At 44.0% G+C, this 20,109-nt stretch overlaps 1 protein-coding gene across 1 annotated transcript in view; it reads left to right on the forward strand.

Annotated features, from left to right (window-relative positions):
* LOC140721599 (NACHT, LRR and PYD domains-containing protein 3-like) overlaps nt 1-20,109 on the forward strand; it is a 54,443-nt gene that overhangs the window by 18,811 nt on the left and 15,523 nt on the right. Inside the window, exons 5-7 of the mRNA XM_073036411.1 lie at nt 2,267-2,433; nt 8,353-8,524; nt 8,632-8,697. Of these exons, the coding sequence (XP_072892512.1) occupies nt 2,267-2,433; nt 8,353-8,524; nt 8,632-8,697 (405 nt within the window). The remainder of the gene's footprint in view (nt 1-2,266; nt 2,434-8,352; nt 8,525-8,631; nt 8,698-20,109) is intronic.

Raw genomic sequence — 20,109 nt, forward strand, 5'->3', positions numbered from 1 at the left:
CTTGCCTGCTACGCAAAGGAGGAGGGGTGTCACCGAAATCTGTTTTCTGTAGCGGAGCGGAGATCATTGCCGGTGCTGGGAATGGCTGAGGATCAGGAGGCAGCTCATTGTAGATACATTTGTGATCTGCTTCGGAGTTTTAACACCCCAGTGAATGTCTGGGCTGTGGAGAAATGGTGAACCTGAGTTTCTAAATATTTCCCTCTTGAGATGATCTTCTACCTGAATTTAAATTCCCAGGATCTTGGCTGGGAAACCCGGCATAACCAATGACCAAATCTCTCTGTCACCTCTAGACAATGTGATTGTGCTCAAATCTGAGATTCCAGCTGGAATAAAAACGATGCTCCAGCCTGGAAACGGGTCCTTCAGCCCATATAATTTATGCTGATCTAAATGTCCCATTTTCCTGCAGTTTTCCCAAATTTCCCTCGTAAACTTCTTCTCCCCTTTTTCCTGCCCACATGCTCTCAATTTTGTAATTTTATTTGTGTTTGCGGCCTCCTCTGGATGCATGTAATTTATACCCATCAGCCACCACGTGAAAAAATGCCCCTTTGGTCCCTTTTAAATCTCTGCCCTCGAGTCTCAGATTCCCCTACCCGGGGAAAAAGACTGTGACCATCTGCCCTATCTGCACCCCTGATTACTCTGTGTGTGTGTGTGTGTGTGTGTGTGTGTGTGTGTGTGTGTGTGTGTGTGTGTGTGTGTGTGTGTGTGTGTGTGTGTGTGAGTGTGTGAGTGTGTGTGTGTGTGTGTGTGTAAGGTTTCCCTTCAAGCTCCTGAGCTCCAAGGCAAGCTGCCCCAGCCCAACCATATAACACAAAAAACAACACCCTAGTCCAGTACCGTAGTGTTCATTCTTCACTTCACACTTTCCAGCTTCATCACCTCCATCCTATAGATTAGCAACTGCAACTACACACAAAGCTCTATAACCAAGACTTTGCCAATGACATGCATAGTTGTTACATGATGATCAGCAGGTAGGGGAGAAGATGGGAACCAGGGGAGAGGTCAGCATAGATCTCAAGGGAATGGTCAGCCTGCGACCCAAAGGACCGGACGACGTGCGTCTCAAGGGAATGGTCAGTCTGTGACCAAGGGGACTGGAGAAAGAAACTCCAGTCCCCTTGTCCAATCTCCAGCCCCTCGTGTGACAAAGCAACTGGAGAATGTGTGATCCAGCAGACTGGACCATGTGTAATCCCGTTGCTGGTCTTTGTGTGACACAGACTACTGGACAGTTAGTGACCGAGGGAGATTTTAGCTTGTGGAAGATAATCACAGTGATATTTCCCGGTATCACCGGACACCGGTGCATTATGATCCCGTGGTCATCCGTGCGTTCAACTGCTGTGATTAGTATTACTGTGCTTATCGTGCTATTTTACTGGGAGTAAATGTGTCCGGTCACCGGCTTATCGGGATGGTCACCTGACAGGATGTACGGGTCACATTAACCAGCACAGTTCCACTCCAAATCTGGTCACAACACAGAGGAAAAAAAAACACACAACAACTACACTAAACTACACAGCAATCTAGGACTGCATAAAGTGCACAAAACAGTGCAGACATTACAATAAATAATATACGTGACAATAGGGCAGTAAGGTGTCAGGCCAGGCGTTGGGTATTGAGGAGTCTGATAGCTTGGGGGAAGAAACTGTTACATAGTCTGGCCGTGAGAGCCCGAATGCTTCGGTGCATTTTCCCAGATGGCAGGAGGGAGAAGAGATTTTATGAGGGTTGCATGGATCCTTTATAATGCTGCTGGCTATACGGATGCAGCGTGTGGTGTAAATGTCCCTAATGGTGGGAAGAGAGACCCCGATGGTCATCTCAGCTGATCTCACTATACGTTGCAGGGTCTTGCGATCTGAAATGGTGCAATTTCTGAACCAGGCAGTGATGCAGCTGCTCAGGATGCTCTCAATACAACCACCTTAGAATGTGATGAGGATGGGGGGTGGGAGATGGACTTTCCTCAGCCTTCGCAGAAAGTGGAGACGCTGTTGGGCTTTCTTTGCTATGGAGCTGGTGTTGAGGGACCAGGTGAGATTCTCCGCTAGATGAACACCAAGAAATGTGTTGGAGCACTCCGTGCTCAGTGTGATGGTGTGATGGTGTTGGAGATGGAGAATTAATCCAATTTTGTATCTGTAGGCAGGTTCAAGACACGGTTTTTTGTTGAGTTGGGTGAGAGCGGTGGAGACGTGGGATATCTGAGTTCAAGCCTACATTTTCCTTTTTATATTCACAGAGCCAGAGTTTACAATCTCTGACCTCCTGGCGCAGGGGGAGGAATATCGACTGTACCAACTGACAAAGTTCTACAGGGACAGACTCAAACAAGCAATTGAAGAAAAGGTTGAGAGACTGGGTTGGATGTTGACAAAGGAGGGACATTTCAGTAGAGAAGAAAATGAGGTGAGTGCAGTTCGTGTATTGTCACTGATCTGCTGGTATCAGCGGGAATAGTGATCAACATTAATCTCCTGCACGTTTTAGGAGATCGACTTGGGAATGGAGACTTTGATCTCTGACTTGTCTCTCGCAGATCTGGTTTCAGTTGTTAAGGTGGGAAGCACTGGGAACTGCAGGTTTAGCATCTCCTTTTCTTGTATCACCTGCTGTATTTATCAGTGTGAAGGAAGAGCAGTGGCTGCATATCTGGACTTCCAAAAGGCATCCGGTCTGAAACTAATTTCAAATCTTGGCTGAACCGTCGGGTAGCTTCACCTCATCTCATTAATCCAGGATGAGTATTAAACTGTCAATTGGGCCAACCGGCTTCACTGCGGTACCTGAGGGAGGGAAACCAGCTAACCACAGCTTGTCTTGGTTCCGTGAGTTCCCAAACAATGTGTGGCTGACTTGTCATAGTCAAAGCAAAGTACAGTGCAGAAACAGGCCTTTTGGCCCATCTATTCCATGCCAGACTACAGAATCTACTTATTCCCATTGACCTGCACCGGGCAATGGCGCTCTATACGCTCATTACGCAAGCATCTATTCAGAATTCTCCTAACCACTTGCACTACTTGCCCTGCTAGCTAGTTTCACACTCTCACCACCCTCTGAGTAAACCGGTTTCACCTTTGTACCCTTTGAACTTTTCACCTTTCACCCTTTAATGATAACCTCTTGTTGTAGTACCTCTTTACCTCAGTGCAAAATGCCTGCTTGCATTTATCCTATCTATATCCCAATGTAATTGTCTACACTTCTATCAAATCTCCGCTCAATCTTTCATGTTCCAATGAATAAAGTCCTAATCAGTTCACTCTTTTCTTATAACTTAGGTCTTCCAGTCCAGGTAACATCCTTGTAATGTTTTTTTTTTCTGTACTCTTTCAAACATTTCCATCTGTCCTGCAGGTAGGTGTGCAGAACTGCACATAATATTCAAATTAGGCCTCTCCAACATCTTATACAACATCATATCGTACACGATATTTTCAATTACCAAGGATAATGCGCTAAGAAACTTACTTTCAGAGCCTATCAACATTTGCTGCCACTTTCAATGGCTTATGTACCTGTATTCCCAGATCACTTTGTTCTACCGGTCGCTGTGTAAGATCTACCCTGATTGGTCCATCCAAAGTGCAACATCTTGCAACTGTCTGCATTAAATTGCATCGGCCCCTTTTAAACCCATTCTCCGGTTGGTCCAGACCTCACTGGAAGCTCTTGTAATCTACCTCTTTGTCAACTGCTCCTTCCCAATGTTGGAGTCATCAGCAAATTTGCTGATGCTCTTAACCATAATTTCATCCAGATCATTGATATAGATGATAAACAACAACAGGCACAGCACCGATTCCAGTGACACTGCACAAATTACAGGCGCCAAACAGAAATGCAACAGTCTATAGTGACACTCCGGATTCTTTGCAAAAAGTTAGTGTCCAATCCAGTTTACTACTTTATCTTGAATGCTAAGCAACTGAATCTTCTAGACCGACGTCCTGTACGGGACCTTGTAGGTGTACAAGGTACACCTGTTGATCCTGTACCGTGCTGAAGTCCATGTAGACAATATCCACAACCTTGCCTTCATCAACTTTCCTGGTAACTTCCTCGAAAATCTCTGAGATTGATTAGATGTGAAAGATCACGCACAAAGGTGATATCTTATGACCACAAAAATCAATAGTTTGATCTAAAAGGGCAGAAGAAAGCACAAAACATAAAATAAATCTGGTGACTAGCTGATATCTCATGATCCCAAAAAATCAACAGGTGGTCCTGAAAGGGAAGAAGATCAATAGGATTTCCTGAAAGGGAAGGGGCAAACAAAAAAAACTGCTAACTTGCTGAATATCTAACTAATGAGAGACAGGGACACACCATTTCAGGTCACTCTCCTTGGAGCTCACAAACAGTGATTGTCTTGTCCTAGATCTGACCTATTCAGCCATGAGTGGTATTAGAAAATCAAGTGTGTTACACCCGTGAGTGACTCTGTTCTCGTTGGGATTCATTGACGCTGTCTGTAATGAATCACACAGGCATTATCCAAAGGCAAGAGGTGATCTGTAAATATGATGTTGATCTATAAATTCATCATCTGGAGACGTCTGCTTTACTGGTTAAATTTCTTTCACAACTGTAACTCCTCGGACCTGGTAGCAGTGAAACTGAGGGATTATTTTACAGTGCAGTGGGCCATCAGGGAATTATGCTGATTTATTTCATAATTGTTGTCCATTATTCCCTACTGATATCTGTTCTAGGAGATCAATCATTCAAATCCGGGACACAGAACATAGAACATAGAATAGTACAGCACAGTACATGCCCTTCGGCCCACAATGTTGTGCTTACCCTTAAACGCTGCCTCTCTTATTTCTCAGAGCGATGTCCTAAGTCCATCCATATTCAGTTAGCTTAATTCCATCATAGGTGTATGTTGCTTGAAGACTATTCAATGTTTAATTCATAATTCCTCAGTTACTCAGGAAACCCATGCCTGCATTCAGGATGTCATTACCATTTTACGGTATGAGTGCCAGGCAGTAACCATCTCCATTATAAGATAGCCGCACTGACATTTCTTAATCTTCTTTTGTCTTTACACATCATGAGACCATAAGGCATTAGAACACAATTGGCCATTAGGCCCATTGATTCTGCTCCGCCATTACATCATGGGTGATGTACTATCCCCCTCAACCCCATTCTCCTGCCTTCTCCCAGTGAACTTTGCTGACCAGACTAGTCAAGAAGATACCAACCTCTGTTTTAAATATACTCAATGACCTGGTCTCCGCAGCTGCCAGTTCCAATGGATTCTGCAGTTTCACTACTCCTAGGCTAAATAATATCCTCATTTCTGTTCCAAATGGACGTCCCTCTAATCTGAGGCTGTTCCGTCTGGTTCTAGACTCCCCCACTTAGAAACATCATCTCCACGTCCTCTCAATGCCTTTCGATATTCCACAGGTTGCAATCAGATTCCCCCTCATCCTTCCACACTCCAGCCAGTACAGGTGCATCCAGGATCCACTCCCATCAAAATCTGGTTTAATATCACAGGGTCTGTTAGTTTAGATTCCTCTCTGGATTTTTCACGATGCCATCACATATTTTCTCTGAACAGGGGATCAAAATATGCAAGTGTGGTCTGGCCAGTGCTTGTTCTTATATTCTGATCCTCTCGAAATGAATGCTAGCTTTGTATTTGTCTTTCCGAACACCGACTCAACCTGCACGGAATCCTGCACCAGGTCTCCAGAGACTCTTTACAACTCCGATTTCTGAATTTTCTCCCAGATTCAAAAATAGTCTACGTCTTCATTATTTCTGCTACAGTATATGGCCACGTACCTCACTATACTACATACCAATTGCCACTGATGTGTCCATTTTTTCATCGGTCCATGTGGGACACCTGGTCAAAGGTCCTCGGGAAGTCCAAGTAAACAACTTGCACTGAATCTCTGTTGTCGACCCAGCATGCTGTTCTCTCAAAAAATTCCAACGGTTCTGTCAGGCAAGATTCCCTTCCATGGATGTTGGCCTTTTTCTTATCATGTGCGTCCGAATACCCCAAAACCTTATCCTCAATTATCGACTGCTGACATCTTCCCAAACGCTGATCAGACTAACTGGTCTATAGTTTAAAATGATCAGTCCTCCGGAACCATTCCAAAATCTAGTGATTCTTGAGCGATCATTACTAATGTCTCCACAATCTCTTCAGCCTCCACCTTCAGAAACAATCGGGTGAGTTGATCTGGACTCATCTATCTTCAGAACTTTCAGCTTACCAAGCGCCTTCTCCGCAATAATTGCAAATACACTCACTTCTGCCACCGGACATTCTCAAATATCTGGCACTTTCTAGTGTTTTTACAGTGAGGACTGACGCAAAATGCCGACCAATATCTTCCGGCATTTCCTTGTCCCCTGACAGGACCTCTCCACTGTCATTTTCCGGTGGTCCAATATCCACTCTCCTCTCATTCAATCTTCATATATCAGACGTACATTTTGGTAAGCTATTTTACATCATTCTCTAGCCTGCCTTCCTATTTCATATTTTCTCTATTTACGGTTTTTGAATTGCCTTCTGTTGGTTTGTAGAAACATCCCAGTCCTCCAGCTTTCTACTATATTTTGTAATATTCTGTGCCCTCTCCTTTGCTTTTGTGCTGCTTTGACTACCTCGTCAGCCACAGTTGATCATCCTCCCTTTAGAATAATTCTTCATCATTGTGATTGTTTGTCCTCCGAGAAACTTCAGCCATTCCTGCTCTGCCATTGTCCCTGTTAGTGTCATTTTCGAATTTATTAGATAGATAGATAGATAGATAGATAGATAGATAGATAGATAGATAGATAGATACTTTATTCATCCCCATGGGGAAATTCAACATTTTTCCAATGTCCCATACACTTATTGTAGCAAAACTAATTACATACAATACTTAACTCAATATAAATATGCATCTAAAATCACCCTCTCAAAAAGCATTAATAAATAGCTTTTAAAAAGTACTTAAATAGTTTACTAAGAAATACATTGAATGGTAACTTAAGCTCAGTCCTGACCCCGGCACTTTAACATATCCTACCCCTGGCGTTTGAATTGTAAAGCCGAATGGCATTGGGGAGTAATGATCTCTTCATCCTGTCTGAGGAGCATTGCATCGATAGCAACCTGTCGCTGAAACTGCTTCTCTGTCTCTGGATGGTGCTATGTAGAGGATGTTCAGGGTTTTCCATAATTGACCGTAGCCTACTCAGCGCCCTTCGCTCTGCTACCGATGTTATACTCTCCAGTTCTGTGCCCACGACAGAGCCCGCCTTCCTTACCAGCTTATTAAGACGTGAGGCGTCCCTCTTCTTAATGCTGCCTCCCCAACACGCCACCACAAATAAGAGGGCGCTCTCCTCTCTCATGCCGCGGTAATTCCTTTATTCTACTGTAGCACTGATACCTCTAACTTTACTTTCTCCCTTTCAACCTGCTAGCTGAGTTCTGCTATTTTATTATCACTGCCTCTTAAGGGTTTATTTAGCTGAAGCTCCCTAATCAAATCTGGTTCAATACACAACACAGAATCCAGATCCGCCTTTCCTATAGTGGGCTCAACCATAGGCTTCTCTCAAAAGCCATCTCATAGGCATTCTATAAATTCCCTCACTTGGGATTCAGCACCGATCTGATTTTCCAAAGCTACCTGGATATTGAAACTCCGCATGTCAATTTTAGCATTGACCTTTTTCCATGCCTCTCCTCTCCCCAGTTGTAATTTGTAGCCCACATCCTGGCTACTGTTAACATGCCTGTATATAATTTCCATCAGGGTCATTTTACCTACGCAGTTTCTTAACATCCACATCGTCTAATCCGACATCACCTCTTTCTCAGGACTTTTCATTTTTAATGACAGCAGTTTCAACCCAACAGTTTCACCTACCTGCGTATCCTTTCGATTCAATATTTATCCTTGGATTTAAGCACCCAACTATAAACTTTTGTCAGCCACGATTCAGTGATGCCCGCCATCCATTTGTTTTTGCTCTCTCTCTCCCCTCTCTTCCGTTCTTGTTGTCACATCTTGTTGATGTAATGCTGCACATTGACAGATCGAGGAAATTAATCACATTGCATCTACTGCAGGGTGTCAGGAAATCCTTATTCTTTCACATTATTGATTTAGAATTTCCTTCAGTTACTGTTTCTCTGTTAATGACTGAACCCAGAGAGGATGAGGCAACAGCCCAGTGACTGCATCTGTTCTGAAGCTACTGGGGCCATGAACAGATACTTTCCTGCACATTCTCCACGTCTGTCTGTCTGCTCCACAATAAATTCATTGTTTCCTTTTGTAGAAAGTCACTGAGCTGACAGAGAAGGGAAACCGGGCAGAGAGTTCCAGACTCTTCCTCAGTTTGGTGAATGGCAAAGGCTCCCAGGCCCGGAGGGCGATGTGGGAATCCTTTCTGATGTGGAGGACTGAGTTACCGAAGTTGGACAGAATACTGAAGGAAATACAGGAACTCGGTATGTTAAAACCACGCACTGAACACAAAGGCACGTTGAGATAAACATTTTAGTTATTTTAATTATTTTAGCTCTGTTTCCATGGATTTTTTTAAATATTTAAACAGGTCCTGATCCACAGGAATACATGAACATCGGCCAAGGTTTATCTGAATTACCCACTCAGCTGATCGGTGAGTGATCAAATGCACAGTTCAAACCACATCTCAAGTGTTAGCCTGTGACTTGGCAAAGCCTGGGAATCAAAATTCGCCATTAATCATTTGCTGATCTCTGGATTCAAGTAACAATTCAACGAATCTCTCTTTGCAGCCTGAATATTCTACAATATATTTTTCTATTAATCCAGCTGTTGGTTCTGATGAAGCCTTCACTCCAGGTCCTAACGCTCTGGGAATCCCAACACACCCTAGGCAGGCTCCTGATACACTCTATGACCCAGTCCAGGTGACTTTTCTATCTTCAGACCTTTCATCTTCCAAGCCCCTTTTCCTTTGTAATAGCACTGCACGCAATTCTGTTTGCTGATGTTCTTTACCTTTTGGAATTCTGCTAGTGACTTGGACAGAGTTTGTCTGGCATTTCCTTTTCACCCGTTACTGCAACTACAACAGCAGTTTCTAGTGGTCCGATATTGACCCTCTCCCTTTTTTTACTCTTTATATATCTGGGAAAGAAAAAAATATATACTTTGGTATCCTTTCTTATATTATTGACCATTTCCTTGCATTTCCTGCACATTCATGTATAACTAGGAGCATCTATAACATAGTTGCCTCCGACATGACCCTAGTCACTAGACTCTAGACACCAGAATACTACAGCACAGTACAGGCTCTTCCGCCCTGGATGTTGTGCTGACCCATGCATTCCTTTAAAAAGAGTACTAAACCCACACTACCCCCGTGACCCTCTATTGTTCTTTCATCCATGTGCCTGTCCAAGAGGTTCTTAAATACCCTTGATGTTTTAGCCTCCACCACCATCCCTGGCAAGTTGTTCCAGGCACCCACAACCCTTTGTAAAAAATTTACCCCTGATGTCCCCCCTAAACTTCCCTCCCTTAACTTTGTACATATGCCCTCTAGTGTTGCTATTGGTGCCCCGGGAAACAGGTTCTAGCAATCCACCCTATCTATGCCTCTCATAATTTTTTAGACCTCTATCAAGTGCCCTCTCATCCTTCTACGCTCCAAAGAGAAAAGTCCCAGCTCTGCTAACCTTGCTTCACATGACTTGTTCTCCAAACCAGGCAACATCCTGGTAAATCCCCTCTGCACCCTCTCCATAGCTTCCACATCCTTCCTTTAATGAGGTGACCAGAATTGAACACAATACTCTAAGTGTGGTCTCACCAGAGATTTGTAGATTTGTATCTTGGCCTCTCTGCTCTTGAACTCAATCCCCCATTAATGAAGCCTAGCATCCCATAGGAGTTCTTAACTATCCTATCAACCCGTGCAGCGACCTTAAAGGATGTATGGATTTGAACCCCAAGGTCCCTCTGTTCATCCACACTCTTAAGTAACCAACGATTAAACTTGTACTCAACATGCTGGTTTTCCCTTCCAAAATGCATCACCTCACACTTATCCGGATTGAACCCCATCTGCCACTTTTCTGCCCAAATCTGCACCCTGTCTATATCCTCTTGTAACCTTCGACAACCTACAGCTCCATCCACAACTCATCCAATCTTCATGTCATCCACAAATTTACTCACCCATTCTTCCACCTCTGCATCCAGGTCATATATAAAAATCACAAATAGCAGGGGTCCCAGGACAGATCCCTGCGGCACTCCACTAGTCATCGACCTCCAGGCAGAATACTTTCCTTCCACTACTACCCTCTGCTTTCTTCCTGTAAGCCAATTATTTATCCAAACAGCCAAGGTTCCACTTATCCCGTGCCTCATGATTTTCTGGATGAGTCTCTCGTGAGGGACCTTGTCAAATGCCTTGCTAAAATCCATGTAGACCACATCTACTACCGTACCTTCATCAATTGCTTTTTGTTACCTCTTCAAAAAACTCAATTAGCCTCGTGAGGCACGACCTTCCCTTCACAAAGCCATGTTGACTCAGACAGTAAATTCCAGGCACCCGGAACTCTGTTAAAAAACTATCCACAATTGCTGTAAATTTACCCCATCTCACCTTAACCAAATGCCCTCTGGTACCAGACACCAGTCATATGTATAAAAAAACAAACAAAATACAGGCTGTCGACCCAGACTCATATCTCTCAAACTTGTACACCTCAGTCAGATCTCTATTCTAACTCCAGAATAAACAAACCAAGTTTATCAAACTTCTACTTATAGCACATGCCACCGAACCCAGGCAACATCCTGATGAACCTGTTCTGCACCCTCTCCAATCCTTCCAAGAGCTGGAAATCAGAAATCAAAACACCCTGCATATCAACCTGCATTTTAAATATATCCAATGAAGCGTCTTCCTCAGCCGTCTATGACAATAATTTCACAGATTCACCACCCGCCAGCCAAGACATTTCTCCCAGTTTGTGTCCCCGGCAGCCAGGACAATTCCCCACAGTTCTCAAGCATGTTAATATGCTGTATGAGCCTCCCATGTGGGACTTTGTCAAACACTCTACCAATATACAAGTAGACAATATCCATGTGTACCTGCATCCATCACCTTTGTCACCTCCTGGAGGAACTCAATCAAGCTGGCAAGACACAAACCCGAACCAAAGCCTTACTACTGAACCCCAAGCCACCTCATACATCCTCTCTGTCACACTCCCATGGGGCAGAACATATAAAAGGCTGAAGGTATGTACCACCAGTCTCAATGACAGCTTTATTCTGCATTTATAAGACTACTAAATATTCACCTACTATGTTATTATTGGCTCTTAATAATAATAAGACAATTTTATATCTAAAATTATAGCATCGTACATCTCGTAACTAATAAAAACTCAGATAACAACTTAGATAACCACAATATACTCACAGGAGAGCAGACAGAATACCATTCGGGTTTGAACAACAGATAACAGATTATTCTATTTCAAACGCTGTGGAAAGCAGAAAACTTTCAGTGTTATATTGTCAATCAAAAAAAAACCCATCTGATTCTGTTCCTCGTGTGTTTAAGAGAAGTTCCAAATATATATAAAATTCATACAATACTTGTGAAATTTCTACAACTGATGAAACATTCGCGTACAATAATCGTCCTATTAACAACCACAGAGGAACAACGACCATTATCAAAATAAATGGAGGGATTTTCCAGAGCGACTCACTTACCCAACAATGGTTTTGTCTAGCTTTAAGCCCACTCATAATTTACTGAAACAGATAAAAATCAGGTATCTAATCAGAAAAAAAATACGCATTATACCTTGAGACAGCTATACATTGATGATTTGAAATTATTTGCTCTTGCATCAGTAAAGCTGAAACAAACAATTCAAATACTGGAACTAATTTCCAAATATATAAGCATGAACTTTATACTAGGAAAGTACAGAACATGATTAAACATAAAGAAAGTTGCAATAGAGCCGGTAGAATATCAAACAGAGCATCAGGATGCAGTGTAACAGAATATGAAATGGATATTTAGGATATCAATAAGCAAAGAAAATAGATAATAGTTTGATAAAGGAAAACCTTCCAACAAAATGTACTTCAAGGCTGAAGAAAATCTGAATTTACCGCTAGGCTGAACAAACTTTAAATTTACATCAAGGATCAAGAAAATCTGCCAAATAAAGCTGAACAGTGAAAATATAACGAAGGTAGTAAGCACTCACTGTGCCCATATTGACGTATAATTTTGGTAAAATACCCTGGTCTGAAACAGATCTGGAAAATATGCAAAAAAATAAGAACTTAAATAGCAATTTCTGAAAAACACCATGTGCACTGGAGCGCACTTGGATTGATATGAACGAGGACAGTATGAGGATGATGAATAACAGATCTAAAAAAATGAGACAACAGCCAGAAAAAAAATTTCAGGATCAGGGTTAATATCATGGACACACGTCGTGAAAATTGTTTTTCTGCGCCAGCAGCACGATTACAGTAAAGTGTGTGCAGTGAGTCTGTATTTATGTATACAATTGTGGAAATAGAATTGTATCAGCGTGAATTAATCAGTCTGATGGCCTGGTGGAAGAAGCTGTCACGGAGCCTGTTGGTCCTGGCTTTTACGCTGCGGTACCGTTTCCCGGATGCTAGCAGCTGGAACAGTTTGTGCTTGGTGAGACTTGGGTCCAGAATGATCCTTCCGGCACTTTTTACCCCCTATCTCTGAAATGACCTGAGTAGTAGGAAGTTCACACATACAGATGCACTGGGCTGCCCACACCACTCTCTGCAGAGTCCTGCGATTGAGAGAAGTACAGTTCCCATACCAGGCAGTGATGCAGCCAGTCAGGATGCACAAAATTGTGCCCCTATAGAAAATCGTTAGTATTTAGGAGCCCATCCCAAACGTCCTCAACCATCTCAACCATCTGTTTTTCTGTTTTTCTTTTTTTTTTTTTGTTCAGACTAGAGAATATGCCAGGCAGGATGTCGGAATGCTCCTCTTGCAGGATGTGGGAAGTCAGGGAGACATCCAGTGTCCCTGACAACGATACCTGCAAGAAGTGCATCCAGCTGCAGCTCCTAACAGACCGCATTAGGGAACTGGAGCAGGAGCTGGATGACCTCCGGATCATTCGGGAGACTGAGCAGTTTATAGATAGTAGCTTCCGGGAGGTAGTTACTCCTAAGAAACAGGGCACAGGTAATTGTGTTACCGTCGGGCAAGGGAAGGGGAAAGGGCAGTTAATGCAGGGTTCTTCTGTGGCCATTCCCCTCTAAAATAGGTATACTAATTTGGATACTGTTGGGGGGGAGGATGGCTTACCTGGGACAAGCTGCGGCAGCCAGATCTCTGGCACTGAGTCTGGTTCTGCAGTGCAGAAAGGAGGGAGGAGGAAGAGGAGAGCGGTAGTGATAGGGGACTCCATAGTCAGGTGTTCAGACAGGAGATACTGTGGTTGTGACAGAGACTCCCGGATGGTTTGTTGCCTCCCGGGTGCCATGGTCAGGGATGTCTCTGATCGCCTGCACAGCATTCTGAGGTGGGAGGGTGATCAGCCAGATGTCGTGGTACACATCGGTACCAATGACATAGGTAGAAAGAGTCAGGATGTCCTGAAGAGTGAGTACAGAGAGCTTGGTAGGAAGTTGAAAAACAGGACATAGAGGGTAGTAATCTCCGGATTGCTGCCTGTGCCACGTGCCAGTGAGGGTAAGAGTGCGATGCTCTGGCAGAAGAACACTTGGCTGAGAAACTGGTGTAGGGGGCAGGGTTTCAGATTTCTAGATCATCGGGACCTCTTCAGGGGCAGGTGGGACCTGTACAAGAGAGACGGGTTACACCTGAACTACAAGGGCACCAATATACTTGCAGGGAGGTTTGCTAGTGTTATTGGGGAGGGTTTAAACTAGATGGGAACCAGATTGCCAGAGTAGATAGTGGAACGGGGGTAAAAATAAATAATGTTGGTAGTTCATGCAAAGTCACAAATAGCAAGGTTGTGTGTGCTGGTAATAATCTTCTGAGGTGTGTATATTTCAAAGCGTGGAGTATTGTGGGAAAGGCAGACGAGCTGAGGGCCTGGATTGACAAGTGGAATTATGACATCATAGCCATTACTGAAACTTGGCTACAGGAGGGGCAGGAATGGCAGCTCAGTGTTCCAGGGTTCCAATGTTTCAGACGTGATAGAAACAGAGGGATGAAGGGTGGGTGGTGGCTTTGCTAGTCAGGGAAAATATTACAGCAGTGCTTCGGCAGAACAGATTAGATGGCTTGTCTACTGAGGCCATATGGGTGGAACTGAGAAACAGGAAGGTATGACCACATTAATAGGGTTGTATTATGGACTACCCAATAGTCAGCGAGAATTGGAGGAGCAAATCTGCAAAGAGATAACAGACAACTGCAGGAGACAGAAATTTGTGATTGTAGAGGATTTTAATTTTCCACACATTGATTGGGACTCCCATACTGTTAAACGTCTAGATGGGTTAGAGTATGTAAAATGTGTTCAGGAAAGTTTTCTATATCAATATATAGATGTACCAACTAGGGAGGATGCAATATTAGATCTCCTATTAGGAAAGGAGTTAGGGCAGGTGACGGAAGTGTGTGTAGGGGAACGCTTTCGTTCCAGTGATCATAACGTCATTAGTGTCAACTTGATCATGGATAAAGATAGATCTAGTCCTCGGGTTGACATTCTAAACCTGAAAAGGGCCAAATTTGAAGAAATGAGAAGAGATCTAAAAATCGTAGATTGGGACAGGTTGTTCTCTGGCAAGGACGTGATTGGTAGGTGGGAGACCTTCAAAGGAGAAATACACAGAGTAAAGGAGGGAGCTTAGGTCACAGCCCTGAGGGGCTCCTGTGTTAAGGGTCAGAGGGGCAGAGGTGAGGGAGCCCACTCTAAACCACTTGCTGGTGATCTGACAGGAACTCCAGGACCCAGCTGCACAAGGCAGGGTGAAGGCCGAGGTCTCTGAGCTTCTTGTCAAGCCTGGATGGAATGATGGTATTGAATGCTGAACTGTAGTCTAATAACATCATTCTCACATAAGCATCCCTCTGCTCCAGATGTTTAAGGAGGTGTGCAGAGCAGTGGCTATTGTGTCATCTGTTGATCGGTTGTGTCGGTAGGTGAATTGTAGGGGGTCCAGTGTGGGTGGTAACAAGCTGCAGATGCAGTCCTTGACCAGTCTCTCAAAGCATTTGCTTATTATTGAGGTGAGTGCGACAGGACGCCAGACGTTCAGGCATGTTGCCTTAGTTGTTTTAGGTCCAGGAACAATGGTGGATGATTTGAAGCAGGAGGGAACTCTACATTGGGAGAGGGTGAGATTAAAAATATCCGTAAATACACCTGCCAGTTGTGCCGCGCACATCCTGAGTACCCGCCCTGGGACCCCGTCCGGTCACGCAGGCTTGCGACTGTCCACTCGTTGGAAACCCCTGCGAACTTCAGCCTCAGAGATGACCAATGTGCAGGTCGCTTTGTCGGCTCTCCTCAGGGTCTCAGTGTTGGCGATATCGAACCGAGCGTAAAGAGACTTCGATCCTCTGGGAGACAGGCAGCGATGTTGGCAGCGCCACTGCACTTAGCTCTGAAGTCTGCATTGGGGTGCAGAGCTTGCCATAAGCTGTGTGTGTTGTTGGTGGAGAGCTGTGTCTGAATACGATCTCTGTATTGTCGTTTCGCTGCCTGGATGACTTTGCACAGATCGGAGCTGAATTTCTGGAGCTCCTGCTGATCACCGGCAATATAAGCAGTCGGTCACACGGCAAGTGCTGTTCACACAGAACTGTTGATACAAATTTTGTGGAGGAATTTTGTGGAAATTCTGAAGGAAATCATCCCCCCTCTGTGACAATAACACACAACTGGGGGATGTTGTTATTACACAGCTGTGATAATAACAGCCGGGAACTCCCTTGGCAGCCGGAAAGGTTTACACAGCAGCACCAGGTACTCCAGATCTGGGGAACAAAAGGGTTTGAGGGCATGGACATTCCGGGGTTCCACCAAGCATTAATGATCATGAAACATACCCTAAATCCTGTTCTCTTCCCAAATAGGTTTGTGTGTGTGTGTGTGTGTGTGTGTGTGTGTGTGTGTGTGTGTCTGTGAGGGGGGTGGTGGTACTGGATGACGACATGATCGTTGGTTACGGTAGGGACCAATTCTGGATCTGTGGACTCGGGAGCAGTTGGGACAGAGGGACAGCTGGGATGCAGGCGCTTGGGTAGTTGGATCCTTCTTGCATCCCCTCTTCTTTTCAGCAGTCGCTCTTCTGGGTTCCTCAAAATTCTTGGCTTTTCCGTGGATCAGCGACTGCCACTCATTGACCTCCATATTTACCTGAGAGAGTCTCTGCTTAATTTGGTCCTTGTACCTCCTGCCTCCGAGCACCACGATCTCTCTTGCCCTGAGAGAGTTCTCCGTAGAGTACTGCTTTCGGTAACCTGGAGTTATCCATGCGAGACATGTGGCCTGTCAGACGGTGGATCTGTCTGAGCAGCGAAGTGGCTTCAGGGCCTGGAAGTTGAACATATATAGCTGTGCATGTCTGTGTGATTATATGAAATATTAAACTAAATAAGTAGTGCAGAAATAGAAATAAAAAAGAGATTAGTGAGTCACTATCAATGGGTTCAATGTCCATTCAGAAACTGCATGGTCGAGGAGAAGTTGCTCCTGAATCGTTGAGTGTGCGCCTTACTCCGTTCCTCGTGAACCAGATGGTGATGCAGCCAGTTACAATGCTGTGCAAGTCACATCTGTAGAAATATTCAAGTGATGTTGGAAACTCCTGATGAAATATAGCCACTGTTCTGCCTTCTTTGTAGCTGCATCGATATATTGGGTGCAGGTTAGATACTCGGAGATACTGACAGCCAGGAATTTGGAATTGCTCACTCTTTCCACATCAGATCCCTCTGTGAGGACTGGTGTGTCGTGTTCCCTCATCTCGCCTTTTCTGAAATCCACAATTAGCTCTATTGACATACTTTCATAACGAAAGCAGGATTCAGCACTCCATACACGTATATGCAATTCTGATAAGGGGTACACATCACTGAACGTCAATGAAAGCATAACCCATAAAAATGAAGAAACTATCATAATAGTAGAAAACGTTAACCAATGGAAGAGTCTGACTCCCCACGGAGGACATCCACACGATCTGAGCCGATTAGATGTCGACAAGGAAGCGTCGATCCCCTGTCTCAGAGTTGGAGACTTCTTCCCAGAAACAGAAGGGATCATTGTAGCAATACAGGACAAGGTTGTTGACACATGTAGTTATCAATAATACAGAATAAACGGCTAATAGATCCAAGACGATATATGCTGAAAATTATAAGAGAAACTACAAACAATCCGACTTTACAAGATCCTGCAGTAGTTCAACTGAATCTCATGACTTGCACAAGCACAATAAAATGGCAAACAACATTCACAAAAACATTGCTTAAACTACAACTGATGAAAAACACCATAATTTACTAAACGTACAAGCCTCTTCCACTTTTAGAGTTAGAGTCCTTCATATCATACTGCGTCCGATCATTATTTCAGATAGGATAATACATGATCTGCGTTCGGATGTAATTTTACAGGATAAACAAGCAAAAGCAACTTTTTAAATATATATAGCTATTCCAAACACACATAACTTACAAAAATGAATTAGTAAAAAACAATACCAGAAATATGTTGAATTGAAAGGGCAAAATGAAAGACTATGGAACACGAACAGGGTATTATTTATCCCAATCGTAATATCAATAACTGGTATCATCCTAAAGGCTTTACAGAATAGTATTAATAAATTAGGCCCACACGGCGATACTTGTGTAAATCTTGGAAAAACCATAACACTATACACCACGAGAATAGTCTGAAATCTATCAATTGAGACATGAGTGTGCTTGGCTATGCCTGTACCTCAAGTTTTACCAGTTTAGGCTAAGAGGATGATGATGATGATGATGATGATGATAATAATAATAATAATGACTTATTTATAAAGCACCTTACATCCAGACGATGCCGTTCAAACCGCATCACAACGAGATAAACTGCAAACTAGAAAATAAAAGACAGAATGTGTCAGTCCTAATATACACCTCAGACTTCTGCACAGTACTGTAGTTTAAGGTGTTGAATTCTACAGTTTAGGAACATAGTCCCAAAAAAACTCAACGCTGACCTCCCAATGATCCTTTGGCCTTCTACCTTATCGTCTGCCGGCACTGCATTTTCTCGGCAACTGAATCACTGTTTTCCTGAACTATTCTGTTCCATTTTTCCTTGTACAACCTCATTGTACCGATGTGATGTAATGATCTATTTGGATAGCATGCAGAAAAGTTTTCCATTTTACAGTGGTGCATGTCACAATAATAAACCAATTTACCGATTCATTGTCAATAATACAGCGCCCCTTGGTTGCTTAAGATTGTTATAACCGGGGGGGGGGGGGGTGACAGTGCGGATGAGCTGCCACGACCTATTAAATGCTCCCAGTGGCGAGTAGCCTCTGTCCAGCTCTTGGCCTTCACGTGCGGTTTAGCCACTAATCCCGGTGGAAGCGTTTCTTCTGACAGGAGAAGGGGCAGAGGTGTGTTACTGGTGCCTTACAACCAGTCGCTTTGGGCAGATGGGGCTTGTTGGCTGTGATTGGCAGTTCACCCAGGAACAAGAAAACTTTGATCTCAAAACTCCACTGCCTTATAACTGTAACCCCTCATGGGGAAGATTTTGGGAGTAAACCCAATGGGAAAAGCCTGGAGCTGGAGTCCCTGAGTCAGTGTTAAATGGAGTTCAACGCACACTGGCATCTCCTGCGACACCTCCGGTGCCAAGCTGTGTCAGTCTCTGCCGTTCCTTTGTGTACATCAGATGCATGGAGAGAGGGAGCTTGCTACATCGGCAGAAGCTTCCTCTCCATATCGGAGTGTCCCGGCTTGCAGGGGCAGGACATCCATGGTCGACTCTGACAGACGGAGGCCTCATTAGACAGCGCCCCACACCCCCACAGCAAGACTGATGAGTAGCAGTTGCCAAGACCTCACCACCCTCTCTCACAGACACGATGTACATCACTGAGACAGACCCTTGTGACTTTTTCCATTAACACAGATTCCATCTTTCCACCAATCCTCCATCACTGCGATTGAAAACTATCCATTTTCATTCCTGTCATTCCGATGGGTTATCGATCCACAACTTCACTGTGATTCTCCCCCAGACGCTGCCCGACTTGAGTATTTCCCGGGTATTCTGCTCCTGTTTTGATGCAAGAGCAGTGGACACCTGTGACTCCCCAGTGTGCAGATTGGCCAAAATACACAGTGTCCTACTCTCCATAGTTCCACACCAGATCAACATTAACATCCTCTGTTAATGAGGCAAACAATGCTTTAAATATAGTGAAATGTTGTTGTAACGGGAGTGCAGTCAGGACTACAATAGGATATTCAAGATTCAAAAACTTTATTGTCATTCCAACCGTACATCAGCTCTGCAGGGCAGAATGAGACAGCGTTTCCCAGGAACAGTGCAATCATAACATAACAAACGCAACACTAAATAATAAACACAACAATAAATAATAAAACACAACAGGCACATGTCGCTTTAAATCAAGTTGTAAGTGCCCAGTGCAAGTTAAAAGTGTCCAAAGCAGAGTCAGGTAGAGCAGCTATTTAGCAGTCTGACTGCCTGTGGGAGGAAGCTGTTTAGTAGCCTTGTGGTTTTAGTTTTGATGCTCCTGTAACGTTTGCCTGATGGCAGAAGAACAAACAGTTCATGGAGAGGGTTTGAGGGTTCTTTAATGATGTACCGTGTCTTCTGGAGGTATCGATTCTGAACGAGGTCTTGGACAGAAGTTAGGGATACCCCAATAACCTTCTCTGCTCCCCTAACCACCCCCTGCAAGGCTTTGTTGTCGGCAGCACTGCAGCTGGAGTACCAGGTTGTGATGCAAAAGGTCAGCACAC

Source organism: Hemitrygon akajei, unplaced genomic scaffold, assembly GCF_048418815.1.
Source record: "Hemitrygon akajei unplaced genomic scaffold, sHemAka1.3 Scf000058, whole genome shotgun sequence".
Classification (NCBI taxonomy): domain Eukaryota; kingdom Metazoa; phylum Chordata; class Chondrichthyes; order Myliobatiformes; family Dasyatidae; genus Hemitrygon; species Hemitrygon akajei.